At 44.2% G+C, this 21,979-nt stretch overlaps 1 protein-coding gene across 1 annotated transcript; it reads right to left on the bottom strand.

Moving 5' to 3' along the window:
- Positions 1-390: 390 nt before the first annotated feature.
- DGAT2L6 (diacylglycerol O-acyltransferase 2 like 6) lies at positions 391-20,346 on the bottom strand. Its single transcript, XM_014835603.3, has 7 exons — positions 19,134-20,346; positions 7,194-7,304; positions 6,599-6,669; positions 6,029-6,233; positions 4,433-4,607; positions 1,549-1,760; positions 391-1,107 (listed from the first exon to the last, which is right to left on the bottom strand). The coding sequence occupies exons 1-7, from the start codon at positions 19,216-19,218 to the stop codon at positions 953-955; spliced, it is 1,014 nt and encodes a 337-aa protein (XP_014691089.1). The 5' UTR covers positions 19,219-20,346; the 3' UTR covers positions 391-952.
- Positions 20,347-21,979: the final 1,633 nt, after the last annotated feature.

The raw sequence follows: 21,979 nt of genomic DNA, 5'->3' as shown, positions 1-21,979 counted from the left end.
TACTGTAAAATGGAAATGATGACAATCTCACCCAGCTGGTATTAGCATTAAGAGACAGACGTTGTGAAAACGATGGCATAGTCCCTGGTACGTGGTAGGTGTAGACTCACAGCTGGTGCACAGTCTCATGGCTCTCTTCCTTCTGACCCATAGTGGTGACGTGAGATCAGGAGAGATGGGCTGCTCAGTGGGTACCTGTGCCACTTCCCATGGTACTGCTCCTGTCTCCTGCTCTGTATGGCAGTTCTGGTTCCACTCCTCCACCTTTTCTGTCAGGGGCAGTATAAAGGGTGGATGAAGAAGAGGAAAATGGCTCTCCACAGACCAGCTTTCTGGCCAGTTTGAGGGAAGCCCAGTAGGGAACCACAGAGTAGTTAGGAAATAGTCATATTTTGTTTTATACATCTGGAGCTTTATTTTTACATAAGAAACAGCATGACTGTGTGCAAAAGTTTTTGCCAGTGTACAACTGTGTTACAACTGAGGGAATCCTGTCTGCTTGGATCAGAAAACCACAGTTCGGGTGCCTGCTTTATCGTGTAGTGGTGCCCAAATTGTAAGGAAAGGGCCCAGAAGGAAATAAACCATCCCTGTTCGCAAGAAGTCTTGCAAGCCTAAACCTAAATAGTGAGGGTGTCACTAAGGCTTGGGAGGATGGGGCACGGTGTTCTTTGGCTTCTCATTCCTCTGATCAGAGAGTTGACTGGGATCAGGAGGCAAAAAATATCTGTGGACTCACAAGATTCTGCTTGCCGAACTGGGTTGTTGCCCAATCTTCTCTTGTCCCTCTGGTTCCTTCCCCTAAACCTGATTTGTTAAGTACTTTTTGGCTTGGTTGGCCTTCTCTCTCATCCCTGAGATCTTCTCCTCTCCCCAAATTCTTCCACCCATGTGGCCCTATTTGGATCCCTCAGTGCTTTGGGGGTTTAGTAATGGGGGAATCTAGCTCATGTTATATGATTGTCAGTTCCTGGGTCTCAGGGAGGCCATAGTGAACTTTGTGCTGCTCAAACAGCTTGCGCAGGGCACTGATGTAGAGTGCGTGGTACTTGTCCACTGTCTTCTTGTTTGGCTTCTTAATCCTGGGGATTGGCAGGGGCTCCCCAACTATGGGGAAGGAGAAGAGACAAGCATTAGAGCTACCCAACTCAAATGAACCATTCCTCAGAGGGAGCCACGTACTGAAACTTAGTATCTGGGTCCCCTCCCCTTCCTTTGTTCTTTCCCTCTGCTCCAGCCCCATCCAGTCTCGTATTCTCCAAATACCTAATCTCATGCATGCTCAAGAGAATGAGAGCAAGCTCAGGAGAGTGTTGAAGGAATGTATGTGAATAATGATGCTCTCATGGCAGCTGCTGAACTCTGTCCCACCTGTGAATGGCCACAGCTCTTATCTGTTTAGCTGTCCGCCACACCCTGCCCTCAATCACACCCACTGGAATTCCTATCGCTCATCCCAGCTGTGTGTCAGGTCCCCTGGGACTTGATGGATGACCTGGGTATGGGGAATCAAGGACCAGGGTGGTCCAGAGATACTGGAAATCTCACCAACAGTGGTAATGGGCCGATTGAAAGGCAGGAAACCCCAGGATCCTCGAGTGAGGCCCCGGCCATGGAAAGTACAGAAATTTAGTCCCAGGATTTTTTTAAACGTGTCCTGGAAGGTTTTTTGGAAGAACCTTATCCACGTGCCCTCAGGGAAGGTCTCTTGATTGTAAACCTCATTCTCTCCAAAGGAATAGGAAGGGACAAGGTATGCTCTGCAAAGAGAGAAGGGGAAGTGTGAGTTCTCCCAGGCAGCTCCACCCAGCGAAACCCTCTCTAAGGTGGGAAACCTCTACAATCTCTCCATTATAGGACAAGAACCCAAGCACCCAAACGTCTCCAGCCTTGGGTTTCATTTTTGCTATGCCCCACCCTCCCAAGTGAACCCTTTGCAGGGAAGCTGCTGCACCTTGTCCTGTGACGTGAAGAAGCAAATCTTAGGCAATCTAACTGCCTTCATTGCACCCAACATCAAGAGTGATCTTCCTAAACTGCATACCTGGGCACATCACTCCTCTCTTTAAAATCCTTCCAGAGTTCCTCACTTTGTGCCACACTGCTTAGAATGGCCTTTGAGCTCTAGCCCTGGCTACCTGGCTAGTTTCCCCTCTCCCCACCCGTTCCTTGCGATCTGCTTAGCCATACTAAGTGTGCCAACTTCTCTCTTGTCTATAGGTCTTTGTACACTCTGCTCCCTCTCCTGAAAATGCCTTCCCTCTGTCTTCATGTGGCTAATTCTATTTTGCCCTTCAATACTCAACTCCAATTTCATCCTCTTGAAGAAACTTTCTTTGATCACCTCCAACTCCCTCCCCTACAATGTGGATTAGGCACCCTTCATCTAGTGCTTATCTTTTTCCTACACTAACACTATCCTAACTCTGTATTACTGTCATCTCCTTATCTGATTGACTCCCTAGTTGTCTGTCAAGCTGATCAAAGGTGGGAACCGTGTCATTCATCTTTGAATCTCTAAGACCTGGCATAGTGCCTGATACGTTGTAGGTCCCCTGAGTTCTTTCTCCCTTTTGGTCTGACTGGCAACTCCTACTAATATTTCAATTTGCAAGTCAGATGTCACCCACCTATGAAACCTCTACTTTAGGTGAAAGTCTTTCTGTCAATTGGTGCTCTCATAGCATTTTGTACATATCTCTATTATAGCATGTCATTCATTCAACAAATATTTATTGAGTTCTTTCTATGTGCCAGTACTGTTTTAAGCCCTGGGAATATATCAATGAACAAATGGATTAAAAAAATCTCTGTCCTCATGGAGCTTACCTTTTATTGAAGGAAGACAGACAATAAACAATAATAACAAACAAAAAGCCAGATACACAAACAAATAAAATTGATGATATGTTAGAAGGTGATAAATGCAATGGGAAAAAATAGAGCAGGATGATCTGGACAGACTTTGTTGAGAAGAGACATCTGAGCAAAGACCTGGAGGAGGTGGAGGAATGAGCCAAGCAGTTATTTGGAGGAATAGTGTTTCAGGCAGAGGGGACAGCTAGAGCAAAGGCCCTAGGGCAGGAGTGTGTGGCATGTTTGAAGGACAGCAAGCGGGCCAGTGTAGCTCTAATGGAGTGAGCAAGGGGGAGAGCAGTGGGTGATGAGGTCAGAGAGGTGGCGAAGGACCAGATTATTAAGGGTCTTGCAGGCTCTTGTACAGACTTTGGCTTTCGCTTGGAGTGAAATGGGAGCCATTAGAGCATTTGGAGTAGTGACAAGACCTGACTCACGTTTAACAGGATCATCCTGGCTACAGTTGAGAATAGACTCATGTCTGTCTTCCTCATTGAACTATGAGTTCTTTTTTTTTTAAAGATTGGCACTTGAGCTAACATCTGTTGCCAGTCCTCTTTTTCTTTTTTTTCTTCTTCTCCCAAAGCCCCCCAGTACATAGCTGTATATTGTAATTGTAGGTCCTTCTGGTTCTGCTATGTGGGATGCTGCCTCAGCATGGCCTGATGAGCAGTGCTGGGTCTGCGTCCAGGATCTGAACTTGTGAAGCCCCGGGCCGCCGAAGAGGAGCGCACGAACTTCACCACTCGGCCATGGGGCGGGCCCCTGAACTATGAGTTCTTTAAAGGCAAGGACCTGGTCTTATTTATTTTTGTATCCTCAATGCCTAGTACTATGCCTGATACACAGTAGGTGTTCAGTAACTGCTGAATGAATGCATTCTATTTCTCAAACCAGATTGTATGCTCTTTGGGGGCAGTAACCGTGTCTTATTCATTTTTACAATCCTCACAGCATCAAGTCCAGTGCCTTCCTTGCCCTGGGTAGGTTCTCTGGGCATCTCAGTTAATGGGTTGATATAAAGTGAAGTCCCCTACTTCCCCAGACTCCCAGCCTACTAGGTAATGTGTAGAACGTAAAGGTCTTCTTCTACTGTTCTTTCTTCAATTTCAAGTAAGAAAAAGTGCACATCGAAATGTGTCTGGAGGGGCCAGCCCCATGGCTGAGTGGTGAAGCTCACATGCTCCACTTTGGTGGCCCAGGGTTCACCGGTTCGGATCCTGAGCACGGACCTAGCACTGCTCATCAAGTCATGCTGAGGTGGTGTCCCACATAGAGCAGCTAGAAGAACCTACAACTAGGATATACAACTGTGTACTAGGGGGCTTTCGTGAGAAAAAAAGAGGAAGATTCGCAACAGACGTTGGCTCAGGGCCAATTTTCCAAAAGAAAGAAAGAAAGAAATGTGTCTGGAGGTCTAAACACCCTTAAGGCACAGTGTGAGGGAGTAGAGAGAAGCAATCAGAATGAAGAGGGAGCCCCCCAACAGGTTTCCAAGGGAGGGCACCATTCTGGAGAGGTGCTACATAGGACCTATGGCACCCTGACAATAGGGCACCAGGAACTAGGGACCCACCCTGTCGTCAGCGCCAACTTCACAAAACCTTTACGCTGTTTAAGGACAAGGGTGGAGACTCCTGGCTGGCACAAGAGGGCTTCAGCAGCTCCACCCACCACAACAACCACGGCATTGCCTGAGCCTTTCTGGGTCAGCAAATACTTCAAGGCTGACTCACTCACTGGGCACACACCTGTGAAACAAGAGAGTCAAGTGGCATAACAAACTTAGTACCTGAGGATGGAGTAAGGGGTTCTTTTGGGCTCGTCCTTTCTGGACACAGTTCTTCTGTTTCCTGACTATTTTTGTTTCCACCGTTCTGTCTTTGACCTCCACATCCTGGGTTAGCCTCAGCCTGAGGTTGATCCTTAGGGTCAGCTGCTTGCCTTGGGGTCTGTGCTGCTACAGTTGGGGCTACATTGAGTTTCTCTGCCTACTTCTTAGCTCGATAGTATTTAAGCCCATCCCTTCCCTCTCTACCCATGAACCACAGCTGTCTTCCACTCTTCCCAGGCTGACAGCACGGGAGACTCTCCAGAGTTCTCTCCCCCAGGGGTGACCAGGACTAGCCACCACCAACCTGCTTCCTCCCTAGAGCAACCTGCCAAAGGGGAGCCGTTGGCCGGGGTTTCTGGAGAGCAGGCAGGCCCAGGAACATACCCGAGCCAAACTGAAATGGGGATGAACCATGGATTGAGGATGACACCCTGTCGCTCAACAACAGGCACAGTCTTTCCTCAATTCTGCTTCCCATCTTTGCCCTGTGCTTACCTTCTGTTCTCTCCTGGGATGGCAGAAATTGCTTCTAGGCCTCGGTCATTGAGGGAGACTGCTGCTCCAGGTTCATGCCAACCTCAGAGGGGAGCAGAACTGTCCTCTGGGACTCTAGTGGTCCCACCTGGCCCCTCCAGATGAATGTATCTTACCTTTTAATGTTTGGCTTCAGTTGTTTTCTGGTGTCCGGAAGGATGGATATTTATCCAGAGAGAAGGACACTTGTCACAGTACCCTGCCTTGAAGCCTGGCGTGGGGAAGTTGTCCTGGATTCTGATGGATGCTTATCCTTTATCCCTTGATCTCTTATGCAAGTTTGAAGGGGCTCCCAGGAGATAAAGGTCATGGGCCAGGAGGGTACCAACTAGTATGAGAGACTTTAAAATGTCTTTAAGATGCCCCAGGATGAGAACTGCTATATAAATGGCCCAAAGAAGCCAACTGACATCCCAGAAAGAGTGGCAAAGTTCGCCTGAGCTGTTCCATTCATGCCTGATTTTCTGCACATTTGGGTTTGCTATTTGGCTTTTGCCTTCTGCTTTCCACTTTGGCTTTGATTCTGAACTGCAACCTTCTGCTTCCTCCTCTGAAAGGATTCCTGGCAACACTTATGAATGCACATAACTTATCCTGCTGCCTAACCAAACAAACCCTGCCTTCCAGATCTTGGATGGAACCTGACAGTTGGCCACATACTCCTGTTACTGGACCAATGTGCTCTGGACTCATTTTCTACTAAGTCCTCTTCGAGCAGATAGTGAGAATTGGACCGACTGTCAGGGCTTATTGCAGTTGGAGCCCTGAGGTAAGTCAGAGAATGGAATGATTTCTTATACTCACCCATTGACATCACATATTCTCGCACAATTGGGATCCAGAAGATCCCTTCCAAGGTCCCTACAGAAGGAGTGATGCCTGGGAAAATCCGAGCAAAGCCAGTGGCCTCAGTAGCAAAGTTGATGAAGACACCATAAGAAACAATGCCGTGGGGGTGGCTGGCAATGATATAGTTGTGTTTGGGAGAGAGGTCCTGAGTCTTCACCAGCTGTTAGAGGGAGACTGAGTCAGAGCAGTGGATAGGAAGAAGGAAGGAGATGACGTGTGGACTAAGATCCCAGCAAGTAGACTGTGTTTCCCATGGGGAGCCTAAATCCCTGTTCATTGGGATGTCATCATTGTCATAGGATTGCCAGGGGTTATGATGCTCAGACCTGGATGTGCCACCATGAGGAAAGGCTGCTATCTATCCATCTTCCCACATGCTCATCCATCTTGGGCCCCTACTCTGCATTATGCCTCTGGGCCTTTACCTTCACTGCTGGCCACCAAAGCCTTTGAAAACATGGAGCTGAGTGGAGAGGGAGAGTCTGAATAACAGGGACCAAGGGTACCCAGAGGAAGAGTAGTCACCTTTATTGGGAAATAATTTCCGAAATACTTCCAGAGGGTCCAGTTTCGTACCCAAGCTGAACGCCTACCACCTGTGGGTACAGAAGGGAAGAGAAGAGCAGGCAAGCTATTGCCAATCCCTCTACCTCTCCCAGACGTAGAGGGTTCTTCCTACAGTCCTCAGGTCGCAGGAGGAGCCTCCTTCTCACACTTCTATATTTTGGGGGCACAGAGCTGTAGACACTGTCCCTGAATCCAACTCCCAAGAAGACATAGGAAGCCCCTGCTCCTCTGGAGCCAGCCAGAAAGGTGAAAGAGAAACAGTGTGAAGCTGGAGGCACCTGCCGAGAAATCTCAACCTCTTCATTCTTCCTGGACAGCCTGGCAGAGACCTCTGTTCCCTATTGAGCTTTGCTCTCCTCTCTCCTTCCCCTTCCCTCTACCCCCCTTTACTATTCTCCCTCTCTCCACCTCCCCCCTTTCCTTTCTCTTTCCCCTTCTTTCCTCTCCCCACCCCTTCTTCCTCTGTCTCTCCCACTCTTTCCCTCCACCTCCCTCTCCCTGTGGTTCCATCCTTGGCACAGACATGAACCACCACTCTCCCCCTGTCTCTTACCTTGACTGTGGGTGTTCCAATCATAGGCAAGCCAGGCTAAGGCGAGCACAGACAAGGTCCAGAACTTAGTGAACACCAGAAAGTAGGGTATAAGGAGAATAGGAACAGCTCCTGAGGGGACACAAAGGGTTCATGCCCTTCAGTTCCCTTCAAGTTTAATAGACCTCTCGTAACCCCCATCTCTGCTCTATACTAAAGGAAGAGTCAATGCTGGTGAGAGACCCTTCTCTCTCTCTCCCCCAACCCCTCACTTAGTAGCTCTGCTGTGGTCCAGGCTGATCTCTGAGTCCCTGGATCTGGGTGCCTTTGATGGCTGAGATCTTAACTGAGGAAACAGCAGAACCATAACGTTCTCAGAGCAGGCCCCCAGCCAGGGTCAAAGGACGGCACTGCTTGGCAAGTGGAAAAGAACAGCTCCTTGGGCCAGTGGCTGACATCCCCATTCTGGGACCTCAGGAGGTCCTTTGTAAAAGCTTGACCCTCCTTCCTTTGTGGAACTGCTAAGTCAGCACATTCCAGCAGAGAGGGGCTGCCTGCAGTGTGCAGGATGTTTGATGCTGAGAGGAAAGCACATATTAAACTGCTTTACTATGTTGGATTTTGTCCCAATCAAAATGTCTCAAAAGTTCAGAAGGGAAAAAAATGATCTCTGTTAGCAAAGGGCCACAGCAAGCGGTGAAATGCAAACATGATACATCTTATAGCTGTGGGAATCGAATTCCATTTTTAAATCTGCATTCATGAGAAAGAAGGGCTAAGTACACATATTGTCAATAAAAAAAGACCCAGCTAAGGGGATGACTTCTTTGACCAGGTAACCACATCATGGTAGACAAAAGTTTCAGAGGAGGGGAAGAAACTCAAGAGTTACCTACCAACAAGTTTGTCTCTCGCATTTTGGACACAAATGAAAATAACAGGAAGAAGACGGAATGTGCATTTCTTTAAAAAGTCACGCTATGGAGTAGAAGAAACCTTAGCGATAGGCTGAATAAGCATGTTGTAAGCATGCTAATTAAATAAGAAGTAGTGGTGGGAGGAATGCTATGGGAAGCCTGCCATGGATAAAAGTCCTGCTACTTCTGACCCTCATAAAAGATTAAATTTGCTGAGTAAGCTTCAGAAGAAAACTCAGGTAAAGTTAAATAAAAGTCATTATTAATTAAAAATAGTCTGTGTATCATTTCTTTTATATCTTGCTTCAAATACATTTCGTTTGTATCCCCAGTATTTAGAATAGTGCTGTGCACAAAGTAGGTGTTTAACAAATATCTGTAGATTGATTGAAAGATACATAAATGTTTTCTCTTTTTAATAATAGTAAACTTAGATGATTAGTGCTTAGTCAGCATTTATGTTATTTCAATGTGACGTTATTTTAAGAGCATGGATGGATTGATTGTGTGCCTCACGTCTGATCTCTTTCAGTTATCCACCTGTCCTAGGGGTACTCTAACCAAGAACCATACCTCCATAAACACCACCTCTCTGGTGGAATCTATTTGAATTGCAGGTGTGGCACCTCAGGAGACCCTAAGTGTCCTTTAAAGGCAAGCCTGCCAGACCCAGCCTGTTTGAATGTCATCAGTGTCACTCACGGTGACAGAAATGGGATTTAAAGAGAGGAGAAACAGAGGCCAAACATGGAAGAGCTAAAGATCATGTAATGAGGAATTCTGTGACAGAAAGCAAGGGTATCTGAGGTAAGAATGAAGAACAACCATTTGTGTGGATGCATATATGACGCTCGCATAGATATTATAGGCTTGACACCAGGAGGTGCTCCCAACATCTTGTGAGGAGTCTTGGAGTGGATTATCAAGGAGGAAATTCATGTAAGGTAGCTCCTATTTGTACTGAAGATGGCCAAGCCATTCTCATACATGTGTAGTATGGTACCTCATCATGACTTTAATTTGCATTTCCCTAATACCTAGTGATGCTTAATGGCTTTTCATGAACTTATCTGCCTTCTGTATATCCTCTTTGGTAAAGTGTCTGTTCAAATCTTTGGTCCATTTTTCAATTGGGTTGTTTGTTTTCTTACTGTTGAGTTTTAAGAGTTCTTTATACATTCTGGATACTAGTTCTTGGTCAGACATGTGATTTGCAAACATTTTCTCCCAGTCTCTGTTTATCTTTTCATCCTCCTAACAGGGTCTTTCTCAGAACAAAAGCCTTTAATTTTGATGAAGTCCAACTTGTCAATTTTTTTTCTTTTACAGATTGTGCTTTTGATGTCAAATCAAAGAGATCTTTATTTAACCTCAGGCCATGAAGGTTTTCTTCTAAAATTTTACAGTTTTGTGTTTTACATTTAGATGTGTAATCCATTTTGAGTTATTTTTTGATAAGATGTGAGGTTTTGGTTAAGGTTCATTTACTACGTGTGGATATCCAATTGTTCCAACGTGATTTGTTGAAAAGACTATCCTTCCTCCACTGAATTGCTTTTGCATCTTTGTCAAAAATCAATTGGCCATTTTTATGTGGGTCTATTTCTAGACTCTCTATTCTGTTCTATTGATCGATGTGTCTGTCCCTTCACCAATGCATCGCTGTCTTGATTACTGTAGATTTATACTGTCTTAAAATTAGATAGTGTATTCCTTCAACTTTATTCTTTTTCTAAGTTGTTTTAGCTATTATAGTTCCTTTGTTTTTCTATATAAATTTTAGAATCAGCTTGTCTATGCCTATGTCTACAAAGGTTAATAAATTAACCTTTTTATTTTGAAAAAACTTTAGATCAACAGAAAATTTGCAAGAATATTTTAATAAAAACTCATATAACCTTCACCTAGATCTACCCATTGTTAACATTTTACATTTGATTTACCTCTAATTATAAGTATATACATGTATGTTTGTATCTGAGCCTACTACATTACAGAGATCACAACCCTTTGCCCCTAAATATCTGTGTGTACTTTCTTTATAATATCCACAATGCTATTATCAAATTTGGGAACTTTAATATTTATGCAAAACTATTATCTGATATACCCTGCTGGAATTTTTATTTGAATTGCATTATGTTTATAGATCAATTTGGGGAGAACTGACATATTTACTATTTTGGGTCTTTCAATCCATGAACATAGTATATCTCTGACTATTTAGGTATTTGATTTTATTCATTAGCATTTTATGGTTTTCAGCCTTCAGATGCGGTACAGGTTTTGTTAAATCTATTCATAAATATTTCACTTTTTGGAGGTATTTAAATGGTATTGTTTTTTAAATTTTTGTTTTCAATTGTTCTCTGCTAGTATAGAGAAATGTGGTTGATATTTATGTGTAATCTTGTATCATGTGACTTTGCTAACCTCATTTGTTAGTTCTTGGAGGGTTTTTTTTAAAAAAAATTCCTTGGGGTTTTCTATACAATCATGTCAGCTGTGAATTAGGACAGTTTTATTTCTTATTTTTCAATCTGTATGCATTTCTTTCTTTTTTTCTTCTTGCCTTATTGCACTTGCTAGGGCTTTTAGTATGATGTTGAATACAAATGGTGAGAGTACAATCTTTGTGCTTTGCTTTGCTCCCAATCTTAGGGAGAAAGCTTTCAGTCTTCGCCACAAAGTGTGATGTTAGCTGCAGATTTCTTGCAAATGCTCTTTATCAAGTTGAGCAAGTTTCCTTCTAGCCCTAGTTTTGAGAGGTTTTATCATGACTGAAGATGAAGTTTGCAAATGCTTTTCCTACGTTAATTGATATGATTATGTGTTTTTTCTTCCTTAGTTTACATTGATTGATTTTTCAAATATTTATACTTGCGTTCCTGGGATAAAGCCCACTTGGCAGTGGTATTATTCTTTGTAATATATTGCTGGATTTGGATTTTGCTTACTAGTATTTTGTTGAGGATTTTTGCATTTATATTCATGAAGGATATTTATTGGCCTATAGTTTTATTTTTTGTACTGTCTTTGGTTTTGGTATCAGGGTCTGGCCTCATAAATGAGTTGGCAAGTGTTCTTTCCTCTTCTATTTTCCTGAAAAGATTGTGTAGAATCTGTTATATATCTTCTTTAAAATGTTCGGTAGAATTTGCTGTGGAAACCATCTGGGCCTGCAGATTTTTGTTTCGGAAGGTTTTTTAATATTTTCAATATTTTGGAGCTATCTTTGACTTCTCACCCTTTCCAAAAAAATCTCTCCCATTCATCCTCCTGCCTCTGTCCCCATTGCTACTTCAATGGTTCGGGACTTGATCTCCTCTGGTCAGGACTGCAGTCTTTTGTCACTCTTTGCCTACTGGTCTCTTCCCCTCCAGTCCATTTCCCATGCTACTGCTAGATATTTCTTTTTTTTTGAGGAATATTAGCCCTGAGCTAACATCCTCCACCAATCCTCCTCTTTTTGCTGAGGAAGACTAGCCCTGAGCTAACATCCGTGCCCATCTTCCTCTACTTTATATGTGGGATGCCTGCCACAGCATGGCTTGACAAGTGGTATGTAGGTCTGCACCCAGGATCCGAACTGGCGAACCCTGGGCCGCCAAACCAGGGCGCGCAAACTCAACCGCTGCGCCACCAGGCCGGCCCCTTGCTAGATATTTTTTTAAAGTACAATCATAACATTGTTTGCCTCCTCAATATTGCCTCAATATTTTCCCACTGCTGACAGAATAAAGTCTGAACCTGTTAGCCTGGCATTTAAGACCCTCCATGGACTAGCCCCACACATCTTCCCAGCCTCAGCTCTCAGTACCTGCACTCATGCCCCTGATGCTCTAGCCTAGTATTTCTCAGATTGTGGCCTCTATACCACTGTAGGGACACTAGATGATCTGAGGTGGTGTATGTATGGAAAGTTATTTTAATGTGTAGTGAATAAAAGTGAATTGACAGTAGTGATATAAAGCTTCCTGTTAAAATACATTAATTTAGATTATAGAAATGAGTCAATTTGGACAAAATGTTAAGTAATAATAACATAGGTGGTTCTCAGATGTGGAAAGAACCAGAAAGTGGGATGCAAATGGCTGAAGTATGGGTAACAGTGGCCCAACCACCTTAGTCTATTCCCCATTCCCTCAATCCACCAAGAAATTTCACATGTCTATGCCTTTGGTGATGCTGTTGGCTCATTCTGACTACCCTCTCCCCAACTTTCTGCCTATCAAAATTTTCTTAGCCTTCGAGGCTTAGCTCAAATAATACCTCCTTGATGATATCTTTGCTGATTCTCTGGTCAGAATTAAGCTTCCTTCTTCCAGACACCTACAGCGCATTACTTATGCTTCTATTTGGCCCTGTTTCATTCTGCTGCTTGTGTAGTTAATATGTCACATATCTGGCCCTGTCCCTATTAGGCAGTAAGCTTTTTGAAAACAGCCTTTAGCACAGTGCCAAGCAGAGGGAAATGATTCATGATAAATATTTGTTACCTTAAATTGTAGCACAGGCAGAAGTTTGATTTCAAAATTCTCCAAATGGCAGGTAAAAGCTGATAGGAAGAGCAGCCATCAATGCTCTTATTTCAAAAAAGGAAAAACCTTCTGAGGTTCCAGGGTGTGCATGTGCATGTAAGGCTATAGGCAACCATTTATTTTCAGTGTAAAGCAAAAACCCAGCATCCTAATGAGTTGGCTCAAAGCCTTCAGAAATCCAAGAACATGGCTGGTTTGTCAAAGATGAGTTTCTGTGGCTTTGTGACTGGATCTAAATAAACTATAAATACAAGAGCCTGTGAGAGTAAAAGGTAATTTAATAATTCAACAAACATTGTGCACACTTCATGTGAAGTCTCTGTGCTAAAAGCCATGGGGATAGGATTGAGGACTGAAAGGAGAAGGGTGAAGAGAGTAAATATGGGAATGATGAAAATAATGTAAGTCTGGTCATGGATACCATGTTTCAAGTATTTATTATTAACACTCTGTTCAGCACTCAATGTGCATTATCTCATTTAATCCTCTCACAAGCCTAAGAAATAACCCCACCATCCCCATTTTACACATGAAGAAACTGAGGCTCAGAGAGGTCATGTACCTTCACTCCAAACTTTGGGAAAAAAAGTAGTGGCATTTGTTGAAACTTTACTATGTGCCAAGAGCTATTTTAAGCACTTTCCGTGTGTTAAGTCATATTAATACACGTAAAAAATAAAGTTCTTGCTCTCCAGAAACTCATAGTCTAGTGGGGAAGACTGATACCATAAATAATGGAGACATCCCAGAGGGTGAAAACTATATAGTCAGAGTTCAAATGTCATTTTATGGGAACCCAGGAGAAGACCATCCTTACTACTGGGAAAGCTAGAAAAGCTTCTTTCAGAAGGCAAGATTTAAGCTGCATTTTGGAGGAAGAGCAGGATTTCGACAGATGGATAGTGGAGGAAGGGCCTTCCATGCACAAGGAAGAGCTTGAAAAAGGCCTCAAGATGGAAGAGTCCAAGGCCCATGAGTAACATCATAACCTGAAAAAGTACAGGGAGCATGGGGGCCGCAGAATAGGAGAGGAAGCTGGGAAGGAAGCTGGGGAGATTAGGCCTGACCGTGAATGGAATGGGAAGCCAGTGAAGGTTATTAAGCAGAGGAGTAGCATGATCATATCTGTGTATCAGTAAGCTAACTTGGAATAACTGTGGGAACAGGAGAAACTGTCGGAAAGGAGATCAGCTAAGAGCTGCAGTGATTTAGATGAGGGGCAATGGGAACCTGAAATAGGCTACTATTTCTCAAACCAATTTGCAAGATACTATGGAGGCAGAATTTTCAGGGTTTGGCAGTTGATTGGATATAGGGGCTGAAGGAAAGGAAGTAGTGAATGATGCCTTAAAGCAGCCTATGAGAATGCTGAGACTATGTCAAAGTCTCTATTTGCCTAATTTTCTAGGACCTTGTTGCTCATTATTCTTCCTGAGGGTGCAATGAAATCAGCGTGTAGAGTGCCTGTCTCAGAAGTGGTTGTCAATCCTCTGTTGATCAAATGGCAAGGTTGGCAGTGTCTTATGAGGTGGGGTGGTTGGGCTCCAAGTAATGTCAATTTCTATAAGAGAAAGAAAGAAAAGGAACATCTATTGAAGATTGTTTCATCTCTTTGATCTTTGGAATGGTCTTGAGAAGCAGGTACTATGCTTTGTTTCTACAATGAAGGAAGGTGAATGACTTACTTGCTCAAGATCACATAGAAAATAATAGTGACTTACTTGCACAAAGTCATGTAGCAAGTAAGTGGTGAACCTGGTCTGTCTGACCCCCAAGATTATGTTCTATTTTTTGTAGTATCAGAAACCAGAGAAAGAAGGCAGGCCCACAAGAAAAGGATGCCCAGGAGAGAGAGAAAAAGAACCAGAGGTGGACTTAAAGGTCTCTAGTGAGGAAGAAGAAATCTGGAAGAATTTTCAATTAAGTGTCAAGCCTGGTCTCGTGAGAAATATAATAATGACAAGACATGGCTTCTGTTTCTCACGGAGCTTAGTGGGTAGAAGTGACAAAGGATATAAGGACTGCTACCCAACAATTTTTTTTAAAGATTTTTATTTTTTCCTTTTTCTCCCCAAAGCCCCCCGGTACATAGTTGTATATTCTTCGTTGTGGGTCCTTCTAGTTGTGGCATGTGGGACACTGCCCCAGCATGGTTTGATGAGCAGTGCCACGTTCGTGCCCAGGATTTGAACCAATGAAACACTGGGCTGCCTACAGCAGAGCGCACGAGCTTAACCACTCGGCCACGGGGCCAGCCCCTACCCAACTATTTTTACAAAGTGCTTTGGACTTTCGGAGGTGATGTAGTCTTGAGTTGTCTGGAAAATGTTGCAGAGAAATTATAACTTGAGCAATATCTCAATGGAGGGGTTGTCTGTGGATAGCCCAGGAAGAGGGATCAGGGCAACTTTCCAGTGGAGGGAATAGTCAGAGCAGAGGTGAAGGAGTGGGAGAGTACCCTTCGTGTTTGTTCTGTGAATAGATTGCCTGGAATACAAGCCTCATATAGGGGAAGAGTAGGAGGATGAGTTGGTAAAGGGTTAGAGCCAGAGAGTGGAGGAGGGCCTTGAATGCCCAGGCTAACATATTTGTACTTCATCGAGTAGGCCATGGGAAACCACCAACTATTTTTGAGCAGAAGGCTGTAATCAAAGATTTGCTTTTGAAAGACTCTTCTTGGAGTAGGCAGTGGAACAGATTGGAGAGAGTGGAGAGTAGAAGGCAGAGGGCCAGGAAAGAGGATATTGCAACAGTTTAGGTAGATGGTGATACAAGCCCAGGAAAGAAGAGACAGATGGAGTGCCAGCCTTTAAATGGGAGCTAGCCCTCAGAGAGGCTGTCAAGGCCTTTGCCTAATTCTCAGGGTCATGAATATTTGTATTCCATATCTCCCCCAAACTGTCTTTTCATTCCTCTCTTCTCACTTCTTCCCTCCTTGTCCCTCTGCCTTTTTTCTCCTCCCTTTCCATGTTTCTTCCCCCATCACTTCCAGTAATGCTCAGTAATCAGCCATGATTCTGAACATCATTTGGGAAGGAGGAGAAGCACTGACGGAGGCTCTGAGCAGGACAGAAGGGATGAAGGAAAAAGGGTGAGAAAGAGAAGAAAGAAGGGAATTAGGAAGGAAGGGAGGGAGGAAGGGAAGGAAAAAAGGAGGAAGGAAGGAAAGATAGTTTTTTGGAGGGAGCATTTACTGTGGACTAGGCTGAGAGGATGAGGATACTGAGGCTTAGAGGGGTTACAGTACTTGTCCAAAGTCACATAGCTTATTGTTAACCAAGTTTGATGAACTCCAGAACCCATGCCCTCTTCACTGACACACTGCTTCCCTTTTCTGCCTTCCCTGATGTCCTCAACTTGATGTAATATTTTCTTTCTCTGAAACCCTAATATCACTTCATTGTGGCTCTTTCTTCCACTTACCACAGTCTGCCTTACATTGTGGTGACTTGTGTGCATGTCCAGGAGTGACACATGAAATGTGTACAATGGTGGAACAAATGATTGGTTTATCTTTGTTACTAGATAGCAAGAAGCCCATACTTGACACATTGTTGCAGTCTCAGCAGGGACAGCCAAGCTCTTATCATTAGTATTTGCTCTATAACTGTTGAACAGATTTGAATGTCTTACACCTCTGTGGGCATCACACACTGTTAGATGCTATTGCTACCTTGGTAATTCCAAAGACCCAGGCTTCACGTTGTAATTTCTAGCATAATCACTAAAAAAACAGAAACAGGATGTATAACACCTAAGCTAGTAGAGGAAGACAAATGGAATGATAAAGATAAGCAATCTAAAAGAAGTCAAGACAAATGGCCAGCAAGGATATGAAAAGATGCTCAATGCCACTAATCATTACGGAAATGCAAATCAAAACCAAAATGAGATATTAGGATGACTACTATAAAAAACCCCAGAAAATAAAGAAGTGTTGGTGAGGATGTGGAGAAATTGGAACTCTTGCATGCTGTTGGTGGGAATGTAAAGTGGTGCAGCTGCTATGAAAAACGGTATGGCAGTTCCTCAAAACATTTTAAAATGGAATTACCGTATGATCCAGCAGCCTCACTTCTGGGTATATACCCAAAAGAGCTGAAAGCAGGCTCTCAAAGAGATAATTGAATACCCATGTTCATAGCAGCATATTCACAATAGCCAAGAGGTAGAAGCAACCCGAGTGTCCATCAATGGATGAATGGATAAACAAACTGTGATGTATACATACAGTGGAATGGTATTCAGCCTTTAAAAGGAAGGAAGTCCTGTCACGTGACACAACATGGATGAACTTTGAAGACATTATGCTACGTGAAATAAGCCAGTCACAAAAGGACAGACACTATACAATTGCACTTACAGGAAGTACCCAGAGGAGTCAAATTCAGAGACAGAAAGTAGAAGGGTGGTTGCCAGGGGCTGGAGGAGGAGGAACGGGGAGTTAGTGTTTAATGGGTACAGAGTTTCAGTTTTACAAGATGAAAAGAGTTTTAGAGATGGGTGGTGGTGATGGTTGAACAACACTGTGAATGAACTTAATGCCACATAACTGTACACCTAAAAATGGTTAAAATGGTTGATTTTATGTTACGTCTATTTTACCACAATTTTTAAAAACTTTTAAAAATGCAGGTGAAGGAAAACATTGACATTTATTATTAGTGTTTTCACTTAAGATACACAGGTGCCATCGTTTGTCCATCTTCCAGCTTTTCCAGGATGACTGAAAGCTGGTGAGATTGGCAGGGCAGGTGGACGGGGGCGGGCATTACAAGGAGGCTAATGCTCTCACTCTCGGACCCTTACATATTCAGTGTTGGATACTCCCTCTGCCCTATCCCTGTGCAGAGACAGTGTCTTTTGAGAGGGGAAAAGGAAGAGAGGAAAAAATACTAAAGAAAAAATCATTTTCTGGGAGAAAAATAATAACATTTTATTGAGGAGAGCCCCCTAGAAGAGCCAGAACAACCGAGCACTTGCATTCAAATGCCATACAGAGGTTTTCTGGGCTGGGACAGACCCCATGCCTGAAAGGATCAGCTCACACCGCTTGGCCTCTCCTGCCCTCTTTTCTCTGCTCTCTCTGCCCCATCTTTGCCCACTCTTTCTGGGATCCGGACTTGAAATGGTGGCTGCCACCTCGATACCAAGTCTCTTAAGACTTTCCTGTGCCCTTCACTTGCCTAGCTAAGTGCTGGAACTTGTCAGAGGGGTCTTTTTGAGGAAATTAAGATAAATGCAAAGGAAAACAAAAAGAAAATATGAGGGACTAGAAACAAGTTTACAGAAAAATTGCTTCCTTGTGTTAACGTAGCTAGAGCCAAGCCATTGATGGACTCAGAGCTTGGCATGATTTGATTTCAATAAGGCTCAATAGTCTTCATCTTTTGGGGACCATGGACCCCTTTGGAAGTCTGGTGAAGCTTATGGACCCCTTCTCTGAATAATATTTTTAAATGCACAAAATAAAATACACAGACTTACAAAGGAAACTCCTTATATTAAAAGTTATAAAAACATTACAAAAAATATGATATAGTAACATGAGCTTCTTGATGTATGCCTTAAATAACCAGACCTAACAATGGCTCCAATAACTATTGGGATTTTGAAGTACTAGTCATGTGCATACATGAAATTTCGAGATGCTTGCAACAGCTGGCATATGAAATGTAAATCTCTGTGATGTCTATTACTGACAAAGACACAGGTACTGCTAACACTTTTGTGGTTTGTTGGCACATTCATCATTTCAATTTGAGGTTAGTGAAAATAGGAGGTAACTTTTTCCATACAAATTCAAAGTTGTCTCTCCCCTCCATGTGTTCTACATCCATAGGCCCCTGGTTAAGAACCTCTGCTCTAAGGAGTCATGTAGCCTCCCAGAGACTGGAATCAGCTGCCTCCCACCTGTCCCATCCTTTAGGATGACATTTCTCCCCGTCCAGTTTGCCCCTGTAATCGCTGCCTGCAAAGTCCTGGTTTCTGGCTGGGAAAAGCTTGCAGCCCTCAGCCCATTTGCTCAGCACTGATGATTGCCATGACCTGAGTCCACTGCACAACTGACCTTTTCTCAAAATTCTGTCTAGTGAGTCACTCAGGCAGCCCTCAGATTTTCCAGAATTCTCTCACCATAATCTTATATTGGAAAATCACCCTACGCTTACTTAGTAACACCATTTCTGCAAGTTACCACCACCTCTGCCCCTGTCCCTGAATATGACTCTTTTCGGCTAGTCCAGAGACGGCAGTCTTGAGAAGGCTGGGTGATCTTTAAACCAGAACAACCACAGCCTCACTCCTGGCCTTCAGAGCCCTCAGCTGGGAGGAGAGAGATCCAGTGCACTCAACAGTAGCCATCTCTCTGGGTGGTGAGGCACAATCCTTCCTAGAGGGAGGAGAATAACCAAAGGATCTCTTCAGAGCCCTCCTCATCTGGGGATTCCTGGCCTCTTTTTTGGCCCATTCCCATGTGCTCTTCGGTCCCTGGGTTCACTCACCTAAAAACACGTAGACTGGGATCCACTGTAAAACAGAGAGGGTTTGGAGGGTCTCTTGAAGATCCAGTCGGGAGAGAAAGGCCATGGCTATGGTGCTGTTCTGTTGTGGCGAGTAGCCCAAACAGAAGGCCAACACCTCTAAAGCTGAGCTGATTGCAGGTGCTTTGTTCTAACTGCTTATCATTGAGTCAGTTTAGCTGCTGGAGGTTTTAGGCTTGACCTAACCTTTCTTCCAGTCTTCTCCATTCTCTGCCCCACCCCAACTTCCTACACACACAAGGTTTCAGATCATCTACCTAATCTCCTTAATATGTATCCCTTTTTCACGTGTTCAATTGCAATGAAGCAGAAATGGCCTTGGGTTGGTTTTAGCTGTGTGTGTATGTGGAGGAGGGGGTCCCTGATAAATTAATGTAGGAAAGGAGAATGGCTTAGGCCTCAGACAGGACCTCTGAAAAGCAACCTGCTACCTTTCCTTGCTTAAGAAATGGCACCTGCCAACCACACTTGTTTCTGCCCTAGTGGCTGCTCTTTGGCTCTCCCTGTCTTCTGCTGAGAGCCACCTAGTTGACTAAGGCCTTTTTCTGCACTGATATCTAGACTTCTCAGATCCCTCCTCGTACTGCCGTTCCCAGGGGCTCTGTATCAGCAGCCAGATACCTATGGTAGGCTGGGAGAAGCATTCCTTAGACAGCAGACCTGGGTTCTAGTCCTAGCTCCACCATGTCCTTCCCGTGACAGAAATTGCTCTCTTTAGATTTCAGTCGGAGCATTCGTTGTTGGAAGGCAGTGTAGTGGTTAAGGGCGTGGACTTTAGAGCCAGACAGCCAGAGTTCAGCTCTCAGCTCTGCCGCTTACAGGTTGGCGAACATCTGTGCCTCGGTTTCCCATCTGTAAAATCGGGATAATAATAGTACCTACTTCATAGGGTTGTTCTGAGGATTAAATGAGTGCGTGACTGTAAAGTGCTTAGCACAGGGCCTGGCACACAGTAGGCACTGTGTGTTTCCTATTATTATTATTCATTTAGTTCAATTAATATCTACTGAACTTCTACTATGTTTCAGGCTAAAAGGCTTGCTTCTGCACACCAGCCTTTGCAAAGTTAAAAATTGTCCCCATTGGGGCCGGCCCGGTGGCACAGTGGTTAAGTGCCCACGTTCTGCTTCTCGGCAGCCTGGGGTTCGCCGGTTCGGATCCTGGGCGCAGACAGGGCACCGCTTGGCAAAAGCCATGCTGTGGTAGGCGTTCCACGTATAAAGTAGAGGAAGATGGGCATGGATGTTAGCTCAGGGCCAGTCTTCCTCAGCAAAAAGAGGAGGATTGGCAGTGAATGTTAGCTCAGGGCTAATCTTCCTCAAAAAATAAATAAATGAATAAATAATTTTAAAAAAATTTAAAAAAGAAAAGAAAAATTGTCCCCAGGTCCCAGACCTCTGGATTCATTTTTTCTCTATCTATTGAGTGCTGTTGAGTCAGGCACTCTTGTAGGCGCTGAGGTGGTGAAGAAAATGGACATGACTCCTGCCTTCACTGAGCTTCCAGTCTAGTGGAGGAGACAGACGTTAAACAGAAACAAATCACAAAAATGTTTACACTCTTGAATTTGTGATGTGTCCTAAAGGAAAAGACCAGTATTCTCAGCATAAGACCTTAAATATAGAAGGTGCTCAAAAAAATCTTCTGGATGTAACCAAAAGGGTTGCTAGGAAAATCAAATACAAAAATGGTATCAAGTGTCCTGCAAGTGCAAGGAAATATTGATTCCTTAGCCTGAAGCTCCAGTAAGATGTTGGTAAGTGGGGATGTTTTCCTTAAAAATCTCTTTATGTCTGGAGGTCAGTGGGTCTATAATCTAGTGAAAGTAGACCCAAGAGTGGTGGTTCAAGGAGGGACCTGTGGAGGCGGAGGGTAGGGCAGAACAGGGTAGGTATTTCAAAATCCCCTGGAAGTCAGTGGATTACTTCTCAGGGCAGGCAGGCCCTGGGGAACAGTGGCATCTAGTGCCTTGGTTCAGGCTAGGGTGACCAACCAGCTCTGTTTGCCAGGGACTGAGGAGTTGCCCAGGATGCTGGGCTTTCAATGCTAAAACCAGGATGGTCTTGGGCAAACCAGGACAGTTGGTCCCCTAGTTCAGGCCCTTGTCACTGTCGCCTGGACTTCAGCAGGCTGCTTCCTGCTGGTCTCCCTTTGGTCTCCATGCTGCTGCTAGAGGATTGCTGTCAAATACAGCTGTTAGCATCTGCCCTGTTTCAAACCCTCCAAAGTCTCCCGCTGCATGTGGAATCAAGTTCAAACTCCAGAGCCTGGTATCCAGAGCCATCTTTACACTTGTTTCTGCCCTCCTTGAAAGTCTCATTTCTCATCACTTTCACACCACACCCAACACAGCATCCTTCCCCAACTAGGAAGTACCCCTTCTTACTCTGGGCCTTTGCCCATGGTGGTCTTGATGCTGGCCCTGATGTCAGTTCCCCTACATTAAACCCAGCATATATGCAGTTAAAACCAAAGCACTCTTTGCCTGCTTACTCCCTGGCTCCAGAATCCACTATCTGCCATGGACACAAACAGCCAAGGTCGCCCACCTGGGTTCCATATCATCTCCTCTTCCTCCCTACAAACAGTGTCCCAAGGCCGAACACAGGCTGGTGGAAAAGCTCCGACCGGCAAGGCCACTGACTCCCCACAACGTCTCTACAAGCAGCCACATTCCTCCCAAATCTTTAAAAGTCCTCGCCTCCCCTCTTTCCGGGAGACAAGATGAGACAAGACAAATTTGAGGGCTCACTCTCATCTCCCAGCTGATATCACCTGAAATAAAAACCTTTCTATGCCATAAGGCT

Source organism: Equus asinus, chromosome X, assembly GCF_041296235.1.
Source record: "Equus asinus isolate D_3611 breed Donkey chromosome X, EquAss-T2T_v2, whole genome shotgun sequence".
NCBI classification, from domain to species: domain Eukaryota; kingdom Metazoa; phylum Chordata; class Mammalia; order Perissodactyla; family Equidae; genus Equus; species Equus asinus.
The sequence above is the reverse complement of the archived record's forward strand: the minus strand, read 5'-3'. Positions and strand labels throughout refer to the sequence as shown.

What these genes read in the sequence shown, in the direction of transcription:
- DGAT2L6 (XM_014835603.3), bottom strand. Translation starts at nt 19,218, where the DNA reads ATGGCCTTTCTCTCCCGACTGGATCTTCAAGAGACCCTCCAAACCCTC. An exon ending in GAAATTATTTCCCAATAAAG is followed by an intron (nt 6,234 to 6,598) that starts GTGACTACTCTT and finishes TCCCTCTAACAG; the next exon opens with CTGGTGAAGACTCAGGACCT. An exon ending in AGAATATGTGATGTCAATGG is followed by an intron (nt 4,608 to 6,028) that starts GTGAGTATAAGA and finishes CTTGTTTCACAG; the next exon opens with GTGTGTGCCCAGTGAGTGAG.